The sequence below is a fragment of the Saccostrea echinata genome, unplaced genomic scaffold, assembly GCF_033153115.1.
Source record: "Saccostrea echinata isolate AGI-Se365-2 ecotype Australia unplaced genomic scaffold, CSIRO_AGI_Sech_v1 ptg000003l, whole genome shotgun sequence".
In the NCBI taxonomy this organism is placed as follows: domain Eukaryota; kingdom Metazoa; phylum Mollusca; class Bivalvia; order Ostreida; family Ostreidae; genus Saccostrea; species Saccostrea echinata.
In genome coordinates this window covers 5,083,940-5,103,144 of record NW_026889752.1, presented here as the reverse complement: position 1 = coordinate 5,103,144, position 19,205 = coordinate 5,083,940, and the positions used below count along the sequence as shown (strand labels likewise).

Genomic DNA, 19,205 nt, shown 5'->3' with positions numbered 1-19,205 from the left:
TAGAAAATGATTGATTTAATAAATGGATTTACGGTGTATAAGCATCGTATTTATTGTGAAATGGTTTCCACGGTGCTGGAATTTGTAGAAAATGTCGTTCTCACCATGCTTACTGGTTACTGGAATAGTGACTTCCTGGATATCAAAATCTATTATCTAGTACGTACATGTATTCAAAGGCGGATCCAGCATCGGCACGGTGCCACGTGCAGCACCTCCCTCCCCCTTTTGAGATTTTTTTTTTTTTGCTTGTGTACATTTTGTTTCTTTAACCTGTTTATACTCTCAATTTATCCACACGTAACGTTCAGGCACGTAGTTTCAATGCTGATTCGAATTGGAAAAAAATGTAACATATCGAAAAAATCTTAACCTACCCCCTACATGTGTAAATGGTAAAGTTTAACTTGAAATTTCATCACCACGATGAACATAATGATACTTTTCCCACGACAACTTTTTTTTACTTTTTTATTTTTTGTCATCTTGAAAATAATCATTTAATTAATTATCAACAGGCTCAATGTAGAACTATTTTGCTTTAATTTCTACGCCTACAATATGTGATATAGGAACTATATACATGTATATTTCATGTAATCAAAGTTCTCATTGAATAGATTCCCCCCCCCCCCCCCCCATAAACATGTAAAAAAGTATCAACTGTACTGTCTGCTTCCTTTCCCCAGAATTACAAAATATAATTAATATTGCTTTCTATTTGTTATAAACAAAAGGCCATCTACTTTCAAGGGTTAACTTAGGTTCACAATATTAAATTGAGGTATTCTTAACATTATATTAGACCAAAGTAATTGAATACAGTATTTACATATTAATTACCGATATAAGTAAACAACAGTGAAATCTGATTGTCTTTGAACAATTTTCCTGGGGAAATAATTTAAGGCAGGCACTTTATCCTTGAAATGAACTAGATTAGCTCATAATGTACACATTTATATGATAAAATCTTCTCATAGTTTAAAAAAATGTTTTTTCCTAATTGGTGTTTAGAGCTTCCTTAAAACATACGTTTGCGTATAGGTTGTCATCACAAAGATGTCAATTACTTAGAGGAAGTAGTAAGGGATCCGCACCCCAACACCCACCACTTATATAAAATTTATATAGTAAAATACCAAAAATATGAAGGGGGAAGGGTCAAGAAAACTTTGTAAAGTTTGTAAGATATGTAGGAAGGTAAAGTGACATCCCCACTTTCAAAATAGGTTTTTTTCAGGTTTGGGTTAGTTTTCCTTTTTTTAAATAAGGTTCTCTCCTTTGGGTCGATCTTTTTTTCTTTTTTTTTTTTCTTTCCTTTTTTTTTTTTTTTTTTTTTGAGTTGATATGGAATACCTCACTCCCTTTTCTGGGAAAAATTACACAAAATTTCTCAATTGCGCTGTTACATTTTTCCGCGAGTCGACATTGCTTTTCCGCGAAAAATCCTTCTTTACCGTGAAGTATTAGTGTTTTATTTTTTTCTTTTCCGCGAAATCCTCTATGAACCAGGTAGTACCTTTTGCTCCTTGTCTACAACGGGGATGAATTAATGTGAAAGTCTCTTAAACATCGTTAAAAGACCAAGTATATTGTAGGTCATCTACGCATTAACCTATACATCTTCACAATGTCAAGGTTTTGTGAAATCCTTCCTATTTAAAAAGGTTTGAAGAGAAACGATATTACAAAACTTTGACATTGTGAAGATGTATATGTCAACACGTATAAAACATCGTTTAAACATGCTGTCTGTTCAATAACCCGTAGTTCCTAATATATTCATGTCGGAACAAGCTGCATTTTTTTTTAAAAATGATATTAATAGCTGATAACTTCGATGTTGGAATGAATAAAATATTATAATATAGACACAGGTAAACTTATGAAAATCAATCCACAGAAAAGCAATGTCAAGTACTTGCAGAGAGGTAAACTGTGTGCGTTTTTTTTTTTAAATATAATGCAGATAAACAGGAAGACCAAAATCTTGCGAGTCATACTGACATATCATTACACACAAAATCATTTTCTTGAACACCTGCAATCAAAATCCAAGAAAAAGTCTAACGGTCTTTAGGTCTTTTTACGAAGCTTGGCGATTACGGTTCGTCAAGTTAACAAACAAAGCCAATAACTTTGCTTGTGCCAATGCGCGGTGCGGAAAGTGAGAAATCCGCGAAGAATGTACTGTACATGTACACCCCCTTTTTTTCCCTTATGATTCAAAAATTTTAGAAGCCAACCATACCAACTGATTTAAAGATATGTCTTTAATTATGAAAAATAATTTAGAAAGCACGATATCCTATCAAAAGTATACTAATACATCGAAATGTACGTTTATGAAAATGAAAATGCATTATATTTTTGGGAGAGGACTATCTAAGTTTTTAGAAATTATGTCCAATCCCTTTGACATATTGTCAATGAAACATGTTAAAAAAAAACAAAAAAAAAAAAAAAACAACAACAACAACAACAACATGAAAATGAGGTTTAATTAAAGTGCATAATAAAATATACATGTAAGCTGGATTTATTTTAAAACATGACGTTGAATTCTTGTTCATGACGTCGCATAAAGCAACGTCAAAATATCGCAACGTTATCGTAAACTATGCTACCTTTACGTTTATATAAAACAAAAATAAAGCTTTGTACATGCATATATTGATAATTTTATGAAAATATATACTCTCTCAAAGATTTTTGAGGAATATTATTTAATTTTGACACGGGGCCGAATTTTGCGCCAAACGCACCTTGTCCTTTGTCTTGAGGTCCATGATTTTTTATTACATTGAATTTTGAATTATTCAACCTTTTTACGCTTTGAGACCTTTTTTTCTCGTTGGGTCGGACAGTATCAAGGACAACGTCCCGATTCCAACTCTCCGAATGTTAACAAAAATTCGTATTTAAAGACATGACTGATAATTGACATACGTGAGTAACATATGACATGAGTTATTTGATTTACAAATAGAGTTAAAGATTATATTTTTAAATAAACAATTATTAAGCATCTCAAAGCACAGTCCGTCTGGCCATATCACTCATGGCTAATTAAGAAAATTAAACATTTCAAAATAGATATGTCTCCTGTCAATGTCCAAATCTGATTAAAAACTTAATGTTCACCACTAGATAATTCAATTCAATTCACTTTATTGAAAATTACCATGTCGGCAAACAGTCATGACATAAAACAAATTAACAAGAATAATACATACATATACAAAGTGACAAATGTGAGTTGAACAAAATAATGTATAGAGTATATTCAAATATTTCTAAGTATTCATTGCTGACTTTCTTTTCTGGTGTCAAAGCACTTTTTCAAAAAAATAACATATCCTTCTAGCAGTTGTAATATTTGTAGGATTGACAATTTTTGTAATGGGATTATCACTAGTATATGTGTTTACATTAAATATATCAGTATAATTGCATCTAAATTGGTCATACTTTGAACAGTATGGAACAAAATGTTTTTCATCTTCAATAAATAATTTACATGAAAAGCATAAACGTTTTTCTCTAGGAATAGGGGGTTTACAGTATCTGCCCGTTTCAATATACAATGGATGGGCACTGATCCTTAATTTTGTTAATACAGATCTAAAACTTTTCTTTAAAGGCAGCTTTAAAGGGGGAGGAAATAAGCACCACCCTCAATTTTACCTGGTCTGGGAACCCCTGTCAATCAGATAAAATTAAGCCTGAGATTGGATACTGAAAATTGATTGACATTTTGTTACCTGCTGTTGTGTATATCTTGTATACCTTGGCTGGGGATCGTACCGATCATTGAATTAACATTCAGTCTTTGATGCCTACCGCATACATCGTGATAAAGAAGCAGCTAGAGCTGGGTTTTTTTCTACTTTATGATAAAGTAATTAGCCATATGTAATTTATATTTAATCAGTCTGTCAAATAATTAAATAAAAGAAAAAGAAAATCAGAAATGTATCTATTTAAATTGTAATTAAGAAAGGGGGGTTCATTTCACTATACAATCTATAATGCGGTATAGATTATCCAAATTTACACGTACATCGATTTTACTTAAAACAGAAAATACTGAACTGCATTGGAAGCATCGTGTAATTAAATTAAATAATAATTCCTTTTTATAATTATGAGATAGTCATATTGACCAAGTTAAAAATTTTAAGACGTGTAATATTTCTTCGAGACATGGTGATGAAAGTTACGGTAAAATAACCAGTTTTAAAGAGAAATAAGCAGTATTATAAAAGCTGTCATAGCATATACAAGTTATGTTTAGAATTATGGATCCCTAGGAAAAAAGTAGGATAAAGTGATTATATTCCCGTTTCGTCTACCTGTCGGAAAAACAATACGCGGATGCCATGACCATTTTTACGAAACATACGTCATGGGTTAATCACATAGGAATTATATTAAAAATATTTATCTAATTTATTATATATTTTCTACAAAATTTAGACTTCAAACAGGATTTCTAAGTTTTAGAGACTTATTCAGGACCGCGCTTTTTTCTACTTTCGTTTTGCGAATGACTGTTTCCCTCGGTGTCGCCAGCGTACAACCACAGATTTGAAATTTATTAACGCACAAAATTAAACTAAAGTTGTCTCCTTTATTCAAACATATTTTTAAAAAAGAATTGAATTAAAGAAATCAGTCTACATAAAAAAAAATTAGCATGTTTTATTTCAGAAATTTGACGATCAACATTTCGATTGACCAACACGCGAAGTTAAACAATGTCTTAGGAAAACATTTACAGGAAATATACAGGTAACATCCTGTGTATATAGGTAGGTATACACAAGCCGGCTTGGTTCCCTCGGGGCTTCTCAGCCGTTACAATTAAGCTCCACCCCACACCAAATTTACCTGAGGAAAACCGATCGGTTGAAAACCTCGGCCTTTAAGGAGGTTGGATCCTGCAATCAAAAGTAATGAGAATTTTTTATCAAGTATACTTTTAGAATTTATACACATAGCTTTATTAAAAATCAAAACAAAAAATGGGGGTCAATGCGCTTCTTTTGGCGCAACAGGGCATTTAGTTTGACCTTTTTGCACTGTAAATACGTCTTGCACATAAATCAATTTTTAAATTTTTTCCTTCAATATTTTTTGTTCAAATAAATTACGGTGAACAAACACAGTCTTATTTCATCTTAAATAGTCACATTAAAATTTGTAACAATGAAGAAATTTTCGAATTACTCCGCATGTTCAATTATTTGACCTTTTTGCACTCAAACATTTTCATTTTTCTGGCATTAAAATTTAACAAGCAAAAAAATCATTTGAAAGTAATGAAATTTTACTGAATTTAAGAAGAATGGTTAAAAGTATCGCATATATTCAGAAAAGAATATTAAAAGTGGGGGTCTGTGATGTTAATTTTTAGATATTACTACAATAGTGCTGATTTTAAGCTTAAATTAGGGCTATTTTTTTTCTTCATTTCCACAATATATTTGCTATATTTATCAAATATGATGATAGAATTCATGACAGTTTATTTAATAGATAATTTAGGACCAGTATAAAACAGTCCACTGCACAAAATAACTATGTGTGCAGACTGCATTTAAAAATAGGAATCCAAACTTAACATACTTTAAATACTTCGAAAGAGAAAAAAATGATCATTTTCTTCTAAAAAACCTTACGCCACAAAATATAGTTCCTCACTTAATGCTTTTGGTATGGAATTTAATCATGGAGTTTTAACTGAATATAGTTAAATTGGCATTGTAGAATCCAAATTTATTGTAAGAATTAAAACATTATGCAGAATTTTTGAAATATAGGTTAAGATAAGAATCTGCTCAAAAGCTCAGGAGCGAACCTCGTTGAATAACTTTGCAATAATACTTTTGGACTTCATCTACATCTACATAGTACAGCGTTCCATCAAACCTGATGATTATACGCTGGCCCTGCGCAAAGGGACCTCTAAATTTTAATTTAAAAAGTATAAATAACCTAAGTGCTATGGAAAATATAAATAAACTAAGTGCTATGGAAAACAATTTACATTGTGCATGAAAAGGTGTGTGTGTGTGTGTGTGTGTATATATATATATATATAAGGCAATGAAAGCATACTTTAAATTACAGAAAGACTTTTTATCATTACAACCAAGCATTAGAACATCTCTTCATGTCTTTGATCACACTATCAAACCAATATTACTCTATGGCAGTGAGATTTGGGGAATCTTAAATCGCCCATCTTTGTTTAACCGCAACACTATATCTTTGCATGATTTTTACTCCAAACTAAAGTGTGAACCCATAGCAAAAAGAAATGGCATTTTTCCATTTTATCTCCATTCATTCAGCATTTTCTAGCCATTTTACATTTTAAAAACATTTTTCCTACATTTCTCTATCTTTCAATTTTCCAAAACCATTTTTTCAGAACCATTTCAAAACCATTTTTGTTAGAAAATGCTTTTTAAATGGTAAACCTTCACCATTTTTTCTCCATTTACTTGAGTAAATGGAAAAGAAATGCCAGTTTGGTGATCTAACTTGCTTGAGCTTGCCATTTTTCTTCCATTTATTTTCTGAGAAATGGAAAAATGAAGAAATGGTTAGTTTTAGGCATATTCTTAACCCTTAAGATTTGTCAGCAGTTAATTGATGCCAGGTGCCAAGTTTGTATAATGGGCCAGAGGCTATCAGATTTCCTCCCCAGTTCTGTGGTGACCGCCTTTTTCAGTTATTTTAAACATTGGACAAGAGCACTTCGACCTACCCTTACCAAACTGTTATGTTTGCTGCAGACCTGCAGCAAGTCTGCTGCAAGTTTGCAGCAAACAAAATTGTTCGCAGGAAGAAACTTTTCTTGTTCGCAGATGATTGCCGCTAGCTGCGATCTTGCGGCAAAGATTGCAGCAATTGCTGTAAGCTTGCAGCAAATTCGCAGGAACTCAACATGTTTGCAGGAACATTGCAAGAAACATACACGCCAATCTGTTGTTCGCAGCAAGTTCGCAGGAAACATTTAACAAATTGAATGTTTGCAGGAAGTTCGCAAGAACAGTAAACAAGTCAAATCAGCCAATGAAATGCAGATTGTACTGGGGTCAACACAGAATTAGCCATTTTGAAATGTTTGAATTGAAGTGTAGATGTTTCAGTATTTTGTTAGGAATACTTTTGAACATGTTGAATGATTACAAAAGCAAAATTCTGAATGTAGGTGCTAAGCTTTATAGTGATGGAGCTTAGATGGCTGAATTATTCTTCAAGGAAGATTGGGGTTTTTAGTATTTTTGATGCTGAAAAAACTGTACATTGATGATCAAAGCAGAATTATAAGACTACTAACTTCTTGGAGGATGATTATCTGACAGTTTTAATGTTTCTTATATTCGGAGAGTGGTGCAGAAGAAAAACACATTCCCCATCACTGAAAGGGTATTCTTTTTGAGAAGTTAAAGTATAAATATGCACATATTTTTATTAATGTCAACAACAGAAAAATGCTTTTTCTAAAGAAAACATGTACATAAGAAGTGTCCACTGATCATATTGATGCAATAATTAATTTATAAGCCAATCTAGTTAAAACTTAGACTGATCGAGGGACACTATTGTAAATTCTTATAAACTTCAATTATTAACTATTTTCTTGCTCACTTTTCTCAGGTAAATGGTTAAATTTCTTCTGCAATCTGTTCAACCTATTAAATCATTTGTTTCTGATGAAATAGTGAATATACAGGCAGGGCAGTACTTGTACATGTATACTTATATTGTTCATGAATACAGACCTCGTAAAAGTTATTAGATTTATGCTACAGGAGTAATGATCAGCTGCAGTAGTGAAAAAAAATGTGACAAAGCAGTTTTCTGTTCTTTTCTCATTGTGCATTTTCTTTAATTTTAGAAAAGTACTGCTTGCATATGGAACACCAAAATGAACGTGGAAACTGTAAATTGTCAAAGATGCAGTCTACCATTATTCAGATCGAATTAGGAGAATCCATCAAAATTTCTAGGAATGCAAAACAAAGTTTGTGAAAAAATAAAACATTTGACCTTTGTTTCATGACTGACTCTACTACCAAGAAGATGGATTTTCAAAGTGCTTATTCTGTGGATATCGAGAACCCAGCTTTTTTCATTTTTCAATTATTGTAAAAATGTTTTTAAAATGGATATTAAATGGTTAAAACAAAAACCATTTATTTTTCATTTTTCTTCTCATTTGCATAAATGGTTTTGGAATGGTTAATTTGCATGTTATAAGGCCCAAAAAAAAATGGAGTTTGAATGGATGTTAAATGAGGTTTGAATGGAAATAAAATGAAAAATGGTTTTTAAATGATAATCCTTTCTGTTGAGAATTCTTGAAACTGTTGATGATATAAAATGGCTCCCGAATGGTTTTAAAATGGTCAGAAAAGAAATGTCTTTTAAATGGTAATTAAATGGATTTCATTTTGATAAGGGAAAATCTCCATTTGAAATTTTGTAAATTTATCTTAGGTCTTCATAGAAAGTGCTCAAATTTTGCAACTTTGTCAGAACTTGGTAGATTTCCATTACACCTTGATGTTGTAAAAAATATAATGAACTATGTGAATAGACTAGAAAATCTTGGGACTTCTTTCCCATTATTGAATGCAGCATACCTTCAAAGTAAGCTTAATGCTAATACATGTAAATCGCAGTCATGGTATGGTACAGTATGTAAATTTCTTCAAATTGCTGGGTTAAACCATATTATTACCATAAATAAACCCTTATATTTCAAGAAAAAATGCAAAGAATTATTATATAATCATTACACAAATGAATGGTACAATATGAGAAATTTACAAAAAGGAAAACTTGAAACTTACATAAAATTTAAAACTAATTTGGTTTTTGAAAATTACCTAGCACTGTTATCACATGAACAACGCAAAGTACTTACAAGGTTGCGGACATCAGCACATAATTTACCAATAGAACGAGGTCGTTACTTAGGGATTCCCAGACAACTAAGAACTTGTACAAATTGTTCTTCTCACCAAATTGGAGATGAAATTCATTTACTCTTTGAATGCCCAAAATATAATTTACTTAGGCAAAATATGTATGAAAGTGTACACCAACATTGTAAACAAATTTTACTTCTTGATAACATGAACAAATTAATATGGATATTGAATTGTGAAAATTATGATGTTCTTAAATCCCTTTGTGAATTGATCAAGGGAGAAATATAATTAAGAAATAAACAACAATGTTAAAAAGTTCTCTGGGAAATGAACTTGGTTGGTCACGTGATCAAATCCTGTGAAGCCCGAACATTGTTGTTTATTACTTTTATTTACATTTGAGACAAATATTCTGAAAAGAACTGCATTTATTACACGAACGGCCCGCCGTATTGCTACGTTGTGACGCGCAATGACCTAGAAGCTGTTTGGTCTTGAGAGTTCGCCTCGCTCCAACATTTGAATACTTACATTGATGTTCAGCAGTCCAGTTCAGGAAATATCTGTTCCTAATGCAAAACAATGATCGCTACTGACAATAATCTTACTATTATTGTATGAGTTCTTTATATATGAAGTCAAAAGCGGTGCTATCGTCTTCCGTTTACATACCTTCAGAGGGATTTCGGGTTAAAAAGGTAAGCGTGATTTTAGGCTTTCTTCGCATCGAAGAAAGAACAAATGATCATTTGTTGAACGAAGAAAAACATATATGTTCCAATAATTTTATCTTTTTCATCGCTTTAACGGGTTAGAAGTTCCGAAACCAGTGTCACCGTGACAGAAATATGTAGACAGATATCATCGCGCTGTGTGATTCGGTCATGCCATGACCTCTGACCCCCAAATAAGTTCATACAGAATTGAACATATTTTCTCTTCAATAGGTTCATCTAAGAAAAATATTTGCAAATGTAAATAATGTGTCTTCTACATGTATATAGAATTTAATATAGAATTTAAAAATTGTATACTTTTAACACTCAATAAATGTTAGTTTGGTCATAAGATATGCAAACATGGTGACTTATAAAGTACCAATGCACTGTCCTGTGGTATCTGTTGCAATTTAGTGGAATATATCTATATTCAATTTATATTTTGTATATGTATATCTCTGGCTTTTTTGCATTATGGTACACGGTGGTACTTGTTTATACTTTACAGTGTGTATTTCAAATTATACATGTTAGCAATTATATCAACTTATGAACCAAGAGTAAATTGACTAAGTATATGTATTAAGAAAATGCTGAATATTACTATTATCACATTTTGTGAATAATTATTATATTTATATGTTCTGTTTAATAATCATGTATGTAATATGCTCAAAAGGGCCCCGATTTGGAATAATAAATAAATATACAAATATATATATATATATATATATATATATATATATATATATATATATATATATATATATATATATATATATATATACATTGTACTCTAATTAGCTCTATAAATATAAGAGCTATGGAACATTGCTTTGGACCAGAGTTCTGAACTGGTCCAAAGAGGCTGCTGCCACCACTGAGTGTGGAAGAGAATTCCACAATGTCACTGTATGGGGAAAGAAGCTAAATTGTCAGTAAACTGGAATAATCCTAGTAAATTTTTATCATAGCTTGCATTCATAAGTTTTTTACTTGGCTCTTTACAACAATCCTATATAAGGTAACACCATTGACGAAAAAACACTGTTTGATAATTTGATAATTTTTACGAGAAAATTCTGAAAAAAATACCTCACTGAGTTTCTTAGTGTTTGCTAAATGCTGTTTTCCCAAAATATTGTCATGATTGTGTTGTATTATCATTTTACATTCAAAAAAGAAACAGAAATATTTGATTGTTTTTCCAATTTTCATATGAACCATTTGGCTGCTTTTTTTTTTTAATTGATCCATTTCTGTGTGTTTGCGCCGTATCAGGTAATTTATAATTTAATCGGGTTCGGTGTGCATGAAATTCACTGTTAACAAAAACCCAAACTCATCATGCCGAGAGACGTTGGTGCCTATTTATCAGAACAACAGAGGAAAACATCGGGAGAAGTAGCATCAGAATGGGGACAGATCGAAGAGCTTTACAACAAAAAGTTCGTATGATCCATGTATATTATCAGAAAATCGTGATTTAAAGGTTTTACAATCATTAAACAAAGGGGGGGGGGGAGGGTACCGGTAATTTTTCATGAAAGATTTAATAACGAAAGATAAACACGGTGGAGAAGGATGTGTTTAAATCAAATTCGCATTTTTTGTGCACATCTTACAATTATTATTAAATTTGACAGATTATGGCATCAACTCACATTGAAACTTCTCAATTTTGTGAAGAATCCCATATTTTCAAAGGGAGATGGTCTCATCAAGGTAAGTGATAAAGGTTATGTGTAAATGTATATGAAATCTTTTATAAAGGCCCATATTATCATTAGACCAGGATCTATATTGGTTGAATAAAAGCATTTCAAAAACAATTTTAACTGTTATTCATTTGCAATTATTTCTTATCTTCATTTTTGTAGATGTATGAAAACTTCATTGCAGATTTTGAACACAGGTGAGTAGTTAGAATAATCTAACTGTGTCTCAAGACTACCCCTCACCACAGTTAGATTATGTCCCATATAGTTGCATATAAGGGCGAAACGATTACACATGTAAATGGCGACGTTTCGATTAAATGCCCTAAACATTTACAAGTTGAGTAAATGTTTACACGAAGGTCATTATCAATGTCTGTCAGAAATAAAGATTAATACAAACAAGTTGTTTTATTTCATATTTACCAATGAAAAACACAGTCTTTGTCCAATAAAAACAATTGTTTTCTGTTTTAATTGATACTGGAAACATGATATTAAACAAAACTATCTAAAATCCAATACGGTCTAACAAATTTAATTCTGATTTCAGAGTAGTGAATACCAGCAATATATTATGATTTTATTTTATTTTTCAAAGTATATGTTCTAAAATAAATAACCTTTGCTGTTGCTTTTTATTGCTTAGAAAATACAAAATATCATGCTTATAACGGTATGATGTTGTTCCGGATAAAAAGATCCATCTTTGCAAGTTTAATTTTACAATGCTTTTTCTACGTCCGGTATGTAGCCAAACAAACCATTAATGCAATATTGGGTGACAATGTAGTGAGTGAATGAGTTTAATGCGCTTCATATTCTTTTGCATAAAAACCAACAAATAAATAGCAATAACAACTTATACTTACATTATAGTGAAAGAATGGTTTATAAATTAGTGTGTCATGAGTAAGTAGCCATAAAAATTCAACACAAAATATTTTCCCGTTTAAATGGTACCATTTTGTTTACTGCTGTTTGTTTAAACGTTCACAAAATTCAGTAAACGTTTCACCCTTAATTGCAAGTAAGAGCAGATCCAATCCAAAAGAATTTTGAAGAATACAAGAGAAGTTGTGCTAATTAACCAAATTTTGAGCTTGTATATGCCTTTCACCTTATAAAATAATCCATATAATCAGATATTAGTACAAAAATTCAACTCATTTTCTCAACATATTTTCTCACTTCAAATTTACATGTCATGTTGATATTTTGAACTCTGGATTATCCATAACAATCAAGTAGATAAGAATTATCTGCCCCTGTTTATTTTTTGCTGCATTGCAAACATACGGAACAAATTCTATTAAACTGGGTACAAAGGTCGATATCATTTTACCAATACATGTATAATATTCTACGTAATTCCCATGTGTAGATGTACATGTTTCATACAAGAGTAGATATTGATGCATATGCCTTAAAAATATGCTAATTTAAACATCTGTTTATGTTTTCATAGTAATTGAAAATTTGATGATTTTTCTGAAAGAATTTTGAGAATCCTGTTAAATTGAAGTATTTATTATGTTTATGATCAGGATCATTTCTGACATCAGATTTCAGTGAAATTAGTGCATGTAGTTTAACACCACTGACCAGATATTAATTTTTGTTTGTAGAATCAACCTGTTGGCTTTGGCTGAATTAACTGTGTTTATAGTCAAACAGATGACAGGTATGGGCTGTACATCTTTGCATAAATAAATTTGCATTTTGCAATTTTAATCATCAGTGTTCATGGGGGACTAATGTTCATCAATTTCATGGGTCACCCTATTCTAAGAATTTACATCCCCCAAAACAAATATTTTGTCAACATATTTATTCGTTGAATCTTCTGTATATACAACATGTATAATGATATACAAGTTACCCATAAAATTACGTTTTCATGGACCAGTGAAATTTTCCTTGCTCATGAACATTGACCCCCATAAATTAAACAGTATCAGTTGTGTGTTGATAACTTCCATAATAGCAGAGAACATTCAAAATAAGACGTGAAAATAAGAAGATGAAAGAAAAATCTGTTTTTGTATGAATATTTCAAGATTTTTTAGGAAAAAAATTGACAAAACACAGTATGATATACATTTTTATGATATACATGTTTTATATCTCTTTGGAAACATTTTCATTTCAATATTTAGATGTTGAAGCTGCTGTATCATTTATTGAGAAAATGAAAGAGAAAGTAAAAGCCAGCGAGGAAGCAAAGATACTGTGTCTGACGACAATGGGAACAATAAGACTGAGAACACGTGACTTACCGGCAACAAAGGTACTTAATATATATACACTATACAGTTAACAGTGTCAGATCCTCATGGTGGATACTTGTATAGACTATATAGTACCAATTTCACAATGAGAGCATCAGTAAATGCTCCTAAACTTATGGCCACGTCGTAAAATGTAATTTCACTATCAAGTCTTTGTAGAATACTGTAGAATGTATCCACTTATTAAACCATGCAATTTAGATTTATAAAAATTCCTTGTATAAAGCTAACACTATTTTCAAAAGTGATTCGTTTAATGTGTATTCATAATGATCTTGGTTGAAAGGAGAAATACTAATGTTGCATGTATGTTGATTTACTCAAAGCTTCAAAACTTTAAATATATATATGCATTATTTGATTTAAAAAAGAAAGTGTTCATATTTCATTTATAGTAAGTTATATATAGAAAACATTGCTGATTCAATTGATCCTGTCTCATAAGTTTGAAAATTCTGAATACAATTTAATTTGAATTATAAATACATTTCAGACAATAGTAGAGGAATGTAGTGGTCTGTTGGATAGCTTGGATGGTGTCACGCCTGTACACGGACGCTTCTATGAATTGTCCAGTAACTACCACAAACTAATGGGGAACCATGCCATGTATTATCAGGAAGCCCTCAGGTACCTAGGCTGTACCGATCTCGAGGATATACCAGGTTTGTCAAATTGTGCACATTGATTTGTCTAAAAATTGTATATACATTTTATGGTATGTATACATGTATTTGTGTTATGGGCAGTTCAATACTAGTACTGTTTTGCTTATGACATGTTTTGTCTTTCTCCTTACACACAAGCTGGAGTAAGGAAACCAAACAAAACAAATTATATTCAAATATATAATGTTATTATCTATTATCATACACATCAGAGTTTGGTTTCAGAATTAAATAGAAAAAGAAATAAATAAACAATATCGAAACATTAAGAAGTATTCCTTTTTCTGATTGTGTTCAGAAGTACACCTTCCAGTGTCTTAGCATCTTACACACACTCTTTTTCAATGCAGGCATTTTTTGTAAATATTAAATAATTCAAACTGATTGTTACCACCAGTATGGCCTATGATTTCTTCTTATACTTGAAACGATTTTTTATTTATTTGGTACAGCATCAGAGCAAGTAGAAAGAGCATTCAATCTAGGTTTAGCAGCCATCTTGGGTGATGGGGTCTATAATTTTGGTGAACTGGTAAGTGTGGATTCATTATGAGGATTGGGTTTTCCCTAGTTGTGAAAGCATGAGGAAATTACTAAGTTTTGAAATTCTGGATATAGTAATGTAAATATTAATGTAAAAATTGACAGAAATTGTATTGATTTCATGACAATATTCTAAATTTAGTAAAATGTTCCTTGCAGTTTGAAATTTGAGTTACCCATCATGAAAAATGAATATATTAGATAGTTGAAGGGAAGTAATCTGCAATTATGATCATTAAAGAATACAATTGTTCTCTCTTACCAGTTAGCCCACCCTATCCTGGAATCATTGAAGACAACAGATAAAGCTTGGCTAACAGATCTTTTGTTTTGCTTCAATAGTGGAAATATCCCCAAGTTTGAAGAACTTAAGAAATTCTGGGGGGCACAGGTATTGATTGATAAATAAAAGTAAAATCTATTGAAACAAGTTCATTAATTGTAAGAAAAAGAAAATATGGAAAAAAAGCTTAGTGTATTGTATATGGCCAATATATATGATATTCAAAATGTTTAAAATTCTTTTTAAAAAATGTTTTTCATTGCTAATTTAGGCAAGCAGCAAATATTTGGGAATGGAAAATACATGAATGTTAATTACTTCACACCCTGTTAACTTTCAGGCAGATTTAGCTGCTAATGAGATACCAATGAGACAAAAGATTTCACTTCTCTGCTTAATGGAGGTAAGTCTTGTGCAAATATAAACATATACATGTAAACTAGCTTTCACTGACATGTTTGAATGCTATATCCTGAAAACATGGATAATGTATATGTGCAAACATGGACAAACTATTTATTCTGACAGATACATAAAAAAATTGCTCAGGCAAGGCAGTGTTAAAATGATGTGTTTTTTACTCAACAGTTTAGCAATTCAGAATGTATATCCGCATCATTTATATTACTCTGCAGGGTTTCTGAGCTCAGACATGCAAAGCAAAAAAAAGTTTTATGATAATCTTGTATCATAAGGTTTGTGCTACTTTTGCTCTTGTAGATGACTTTCCAGAGACCAGCAACAAACAGACAACTGACATTTCATGAAATTGCAGACCAAACAAGACTGCCTAATAATGAGGTTAGAAAATAATTATAAAATGTTCAAGACACCAGTTCTACTTGTGACAACTTCAAAGTTTGTCATAAAAGACAAAAGTGTGTTCTTGGAGTTTGAAGGGTTCAGCAATATTGAACATTGAGTAAGATACAATAAAAGGGGACTAAATTTAAAATAGTTTTCATCAGAAGATATAAGTATTTACTATGTGTACATATAAAGTAATATAGATGTAATTTTACTTAGAAAAGTAATTGGTACATGTAATTTCACAAATACTGGTGTGTGCACTACATACATGCACAACAATGCTTTAAATGTTTTTGGTGGAAATTTTATAAACTGATGTTACTGTAAGCTTAAACTTTTCACATTACTGAAGTTGTATGTTTGACAACTTTGTTGAGAATTTCATTGATGGATAAATTTGTGATTTACTATCTATACTGAAACAATTACATATATTATAGTAGAATTAAGAATTTCACAAGTACCAATATGACCAACATTGAGTAATCATTTTTAGCTCACCTGAGCCAAAGGCTCAAGTGAGCTTATCTGATCAAAATTTGTCCGTTGTCTGTCGTCGTCATTGGCGTCATCGTTGTTGTCGTAAACTTTTCACATTTTCATCTTCTTCTCCAGAACCACTGGGCCAATTTCAACCAAACTTGCCACAAAGTATCCTTGGGTGAAGGGGATTCAAGTTTTTTCAAATGAAGGGCCACGCCCTCTTTCAAGGGGAGATAATTAAGAATTAATGAAAAAATAAATGCATCATTTAAAAATCTTCTTCTCAAGACCAATAGGGCCACGAAAGATGAAACTCATGTGGAAGCATCTTCAGATAGTGTAGATTCAAGTTTGTTCAAATCATGACCCCCGGGGGTAGGGCGGGGCCACAATGGAGGATCAAAATTTTACATAGAAATGTATAGGAAAAATCATTAAAAATCTTCTTCTCAGGAACAGCAAAGCCACGATGAGTCATATTTATGTGGAAGCATCCTCAGGTAGTGTAGATTCTATTTTGTTCAAACCATGACCCCTGGGGGTAGGGCGTGGCCACAATGGAGGATCAAAGTTTTACATAGAAATATATAGGAAAAATCTTTAAAAATCTTCTTCTCAGGAACAACAAAGTCATGATGAGTCATATTGATATGGAAGCATCCTCAGGTAGTGTAGATTCAAGTTTGTTCAAATCATGACCCCCGGGGGTAGGGCGGGGCCACAATGGAGGATCAGAGTTTTACATAGAAATATATAGGAAAAATATTTAAAAATCTTCTCAGGAACAGCAAAGCCCAGATTGCTCATATTTATATGGAAGCATCATCAGGTAGGGTAGATTCAAATTTATTCAGATCATGACCCCCGGGGGTAGGATGGGGCCACAAAGTCTTAAATAGAAATATATAGGAAAATATCTTCTTCTGAAGAACTGCAAACCATGATTAGTCATTTTGATATGGAAGCATCCTCAGGTAGTGTAGATAAAATTTTGTTCAAATGATGACCCCCAGGGGTTGGGTGGGGCCCATTGGGGGATCGAAAGTTTTACATAAGAACATATAGAAAAAATATTTCTTCTCAAGAACAGGAAAGCTATGTTTAGTCATATTGATATGGAAGCATCCTCAGGTAGTGTAGATTCAAGTTCAAATGATGACCCCTTGGATAGGGAGGAACCACAATGGGGGATCAAATTTTTACAAAGGAATATATGGGAAAATTGTTTTTAAATCTTCTCAAGTAACCAACCCCCCCCCCCCCCATCCCCCATCCCCCCCCCCCCCCCCCCCCCCGGTAATCTTTTCAATACTGAACTGATTTGTGCTTTTGCCTAGCCAATGTGCTCAGGTGAGCGATGTGGCCCATGGGCCTCTTGTTTTTTATACAGGTTGAGATGTTGGTAATGAAGGCCCTAAGTTTAGGTCTTGTCAAGGGATCTATTGATGAAATTGATCAGAAAGTACACATGACCTGGGTTCAACCTCGTGTCCTTGACCTTCAGCAAGTAAGTATGGATTGGGTTATCCAATATTTTTCTTTTTCCAAAAACTTCCTTTGATTTTTCAATACACTTATAGTTTAATAAGGGAGACGAAGGCTCCTTCTCCTTGTAGCCAGTGAGAGAAACTAGTAATATTAAAAAATAATGCTCGGGGAGATTTCCAGCAGTTTAAAAAAAATTCTTTGGATTTTTGCAGAACATAGGTTCATTGTTGTAAATAACCTAGAGAAACTGGTGATACTTGATAATGATTGTAGATTGCCACAATGCAGAAGCGCTTGGAACAATGGACAGAGGATGTTAAAGGAATGGAACAACTATTAGAAGTGAAGGCCAAGGACATCCTGACATAATCACTGCCCTACATTTTACCTCATCATGATTCATTGACTGATAATAATAATTAATAAGTTCTGATATGGTGTTTTGTAGAAATTCAGAGATGTAGGAATTAAAAACATTCTTACTCTACTTTCTCTTGTTTGTGAGATTCAGGTTATGGACTTTGGGAATGTTTCTTTTTGTGAATTAAAACATCCTTGTTGAACAGATGACTGCATAAATATTCTTCCTCAGACTACATACATGTATGTAGAAAATTTAATGTTTGTCCATTGTAAATTAGACAGAGGTGGATTTTGTTTAAGGATCTTAACTTATTTCTTTGCCCAAACTCGATATTAATAATAATTTCTTGCATATTCGTTCTGCAGTCAATTTTTTGTGTCTTGGCTAAGCTTAAGGACACTTCAAAAATAATCTTGGCATATCAAACATACAGCTGTCTCTCCTGATTTAGATATCGTCAAAGTCACTGAAGGGGGTCAGAAGGTGTTTCTGTAGAATCTTACCCGGAGGCTTGTTCATAATCTACATTTATGTAGGAAGGATTCTCAGACTGGCCAGCGAAAGGGCAGAGTTTTAGTTCTCTGTGCTTATGCATGTACAGCAATACATACATGTATATTACTCAGTAACCAGATTTGTCCTCTCATTAGATGCTTTGTTCATTAGATTATTTATTAATGATAAGATCTGAGCAAGCCTTTGGGGTTGGGGCATCTTGTAAGGAAAGCACAAGTTTTTAAGAACGAGGCATTTGAGCATGGCCTTCTATAGTTTAGCTATATATGTGATATGTTATATATATATGTTATATGTGAACAGTGAAACCTGGATATATCAAAATCTTGGGGACCTTAAAATTTTCCATGATACTATTTTTTTCA

General features: G+C 32.1%; 1 protein-coding gene across 1 annotated transcript; it reads left to right on the top strand.

Moving 5' to 3' along the window:
- Positions 1-10,988: 10,988 nt before the first annotated feature.
- LOC133178785 (26S proteasome non-ATPase regulatory subunit 13-like) lies at positions 10,989-18,447 on the top strand. Its single transcript, XM_061313482.1, has 12 exons — positions 10,989-11,124; positions 11,323-11,401; positions 11,557-11,591; positions 13,023-13,078; positions 13,554-13,684; positions 14,179-14,350; positions 14,806-14,885; positions 15,162-15,287; positions 15,520-15,582; positions 15,900-15,980; positions 17,863-17,979; positions 18,234-18,447. The coding sequence occupies exons 1-12, from the start codon at positions 11,024-11,026 to the stop codon at positions 18,327-18,329; spliced, it is 1,137 nt and encodes a 378-aa protein (XP_061169466.1). The 5' UTR covers positions 10,989-11,023; the 3' UTR covers positions 18,330-18,447.
- The last annotated feature ends 758 nt before the right edge of the window (positions 18,448-19,205 follow it).